Source organism: Adiantum capillus-veneris, chromosome 17, assembly GCF_014529385.1.
Source record: "Adiantum capillus-veneris isolate H3 chromosome 17, ASM1452938v2, whole genome shotgun sequence".
Lineage (NCBI taxonomy): Eukaryota > Viridiplantae > Streptophyta > Polypodiopsida > Polypodiales > Pteridaceae > Adiantum > Adiantum capillus-veneris.
In genome coordinates, this window is record NC_140947.1 from 54,303,390 (window position 1) to 54,305,827 (window position 2,438).

Below are 2,438 nucleotides of genomic sequence, written 5' to 3' on the forward strand. Positions count from 1 at the left end.
TCAGGGGTACTCGAGATTAATTTCAATTAAAAGTAATATCGATTACTTGAGATTAGTTTTGCGACAAGATCTACGGCACCCGGTTGATGTTGGGGCCCTAGATGGATGCAGGGCCTTGGTCCCATCTCCCCATACCCATGTGAATTATAGCTGAGGGTGCGCACCGTTTCATGCGAGCGAGTGACAAAGTTCTTTCTATGGTTCGCGTGAGCAGCAGCTTATGAAACTATTTCCGATACGAACACCTGCCTCCCAGTTACCGGACACTTTTCACTCGGTCACCGGCCAGGACCCACGAGGTCTGAACGCGCCCGCAGAATGCAAGATACGTTCACACTGACGTTACCCTACTCATTTGACTCTTGACTCTGGGTCCATATAATGGGAGCTGGGACGAAGACGCCATAGCCAGATGCTTCGGAGGCTTCGACTTCTTGCTCTACACGCTAAGAACGTTCTTTGAAATTGCAGAATCTGCGACCCATTTCGGTCAAGCTTCAGAGGTCGAGCTCTGTCTGATCGCCCACGCTGCCGCCCCTTGATGGGTCCTTCCCCTGCACCGCCCCCTTCTTCTTCTTTGTCCAGCTCTCTTGGCGACTGGCTTCTCACAGCCTCTTTGGATCGCGATACCCAAATTTTAACCCAAGCTTTAACCCACGAGTTAAGCACCCCCGCCATCTCTGTGTCTTCGTTGCCGCTACAACAAACCCTAGCCAGTGCCTCCCGTGAGCAAGGTTTCGATGCGTCTGCATCATCTCTTCATGTTTTGAGGGCTCTGCAGCAGCAGCACAAGCAGCGATACCAACAACAGAGGCAGGTGGCGATGGCACCTACTACCGTCATGCCTAGCAGCCGTGGCTGGGGTAGCCAAGATGCTCTCCCGCATCTGGAGCATATCTCCTTGCAGATGGGAAGCCCTCTTTCAAGTAACTCTCTTTCCCCCTTGTCCACATCTAACCCTGGAAGCCCTTACGACAGTGTCAGCACCGTAACGACATCACATAGTCCCATGTCCATGCCCATTGATAGCCTCCTTGCTCACATGAAGCATCTGCATCGTGATGTTCAAGGCCCTTTTGACGGTCGCATGATTACACAGAATGCCTTGTCAACAGAAGCAGATACTTTCCACTCTTCAAGAGCAGCCTCCATAGCCTTATCCTCACAGTCAGCTCAAGGAGTAGGCAGTAATAAAGTCAGCAAAAGACGGAGCAGGGCAAGCAGCAGAAACCCAATCACCGTTCTCTCGACGGATGTGTTGAATTTTCGAGCTATGGTACAACAGCTAACAGGCATACCCTCAACTCCCTACATGCAAGCATTTGGTAATTCTGCATTATTAAAGCCGCACGCGACAAAGCTTGCATACACAAACACTGAGAGTCTACCGACTTTGGACACTTCAGCTTCTTTTCTTGGTCGCAAGCCCGCCGCGAAAGACCCTTTGGAGGGATTTTCTTTTGCACAGGGAAATCATCACCTATTTTCAGGTTCGTTGCCGAGTGGGGGAAAGTCTGGATTGCAAGGGTGCGACGCTGAAAACATGTGCCAGGGCGGAGTTACGCATAATGCTATGCAATCTACGTTTGGCGGTCAGCGCAATGTGTCATCTTCCGCATCAACCTTGTCCAATATGTGGAATTATGCAAGTAATGCAAAGCCAAGGGGGATGTATGCTCCTGTCATTGAGGCTCAGCATTTTGCGACAAAGCAAGCTCCGAAACTACCAGAGGAGCATCATCAACCAATGAAGTTGCAATATAGTGGTGAAGATCCTTGGCTATCAGCTTTTGATGCTGTCTTTGCCAGTCAAGCCCCCAACTCGGAGACAGCTAGAATGGCGTAACCTTACATGTATATACTTATCATGGCGTCAAGATAGGTATGCAAACAAAATGAGACAGTTTATAATTCAAGGATCTAGGGACGTAGACTGAAGTTGAGTTTGCTTCTCTCTCTCTCTCTCTCTCTCTCTCTCTCTCTCTCTCTCTCTCTCGCGCGCGCGCGCGCGCACACACAGGCATGAGAAGCACGTTAGGAGTTGCATTATATTTTTATATCTTGGTTAGGCTATGTGTTGATAACTTTTCAAGGACTGAGTTTTGTCATAAGTGCTGCCTATAACTTTGTAAATGTATCCAAAATTGTGTAATTGTGCCATTGATGCTTTTAATACCAATTAGAACAAATGGGTGGTGGCAAATTATGAATGCAGCTTCAGTAACATCTATATATAGAATGAGAAGAATGTAACATTTTACATCTACTTCTCTAATTGTAAGTTCAAAGGAAAGTTGTGATGCCCGCAACAAGCCATTAGGTCTTGGTCTCCCCAATCTCGAAAAACTAGAAAGCCTTTCCAAACATCTTAAATGCATAAGGGGCGAATGAAAAGACCCATTTTCTATTTTTTTTGAAGCCATTGGATGAGCTACATA

General features: G+C 47.6%; 1 protein-coding gene across 1 annotated transcript; it reads left to right on the forward strand.

Moving 5' to 3' along the window:
* The first annotated feature begins 398 nt into the window (after nucleotides 1–398).
* Nucleotides 399–1,938, forward strand: LOC147437272 (uncharacterized). Its single transcript, XM_086486848.1, has one exon. It carries the CDS (start codon nucleotides 542–544, stop codon nucleotides 1,844–1,846), a length of 1,305 nt encoding a protein of 434 aa, XP_086342974.1. The 5' UTR covers nucleotides 399–541; the 3' UTR covers nucleotides 1,847–1,938.
* Nucleotides 1,939–2,438: the final 500 nt, after the last annotated feature.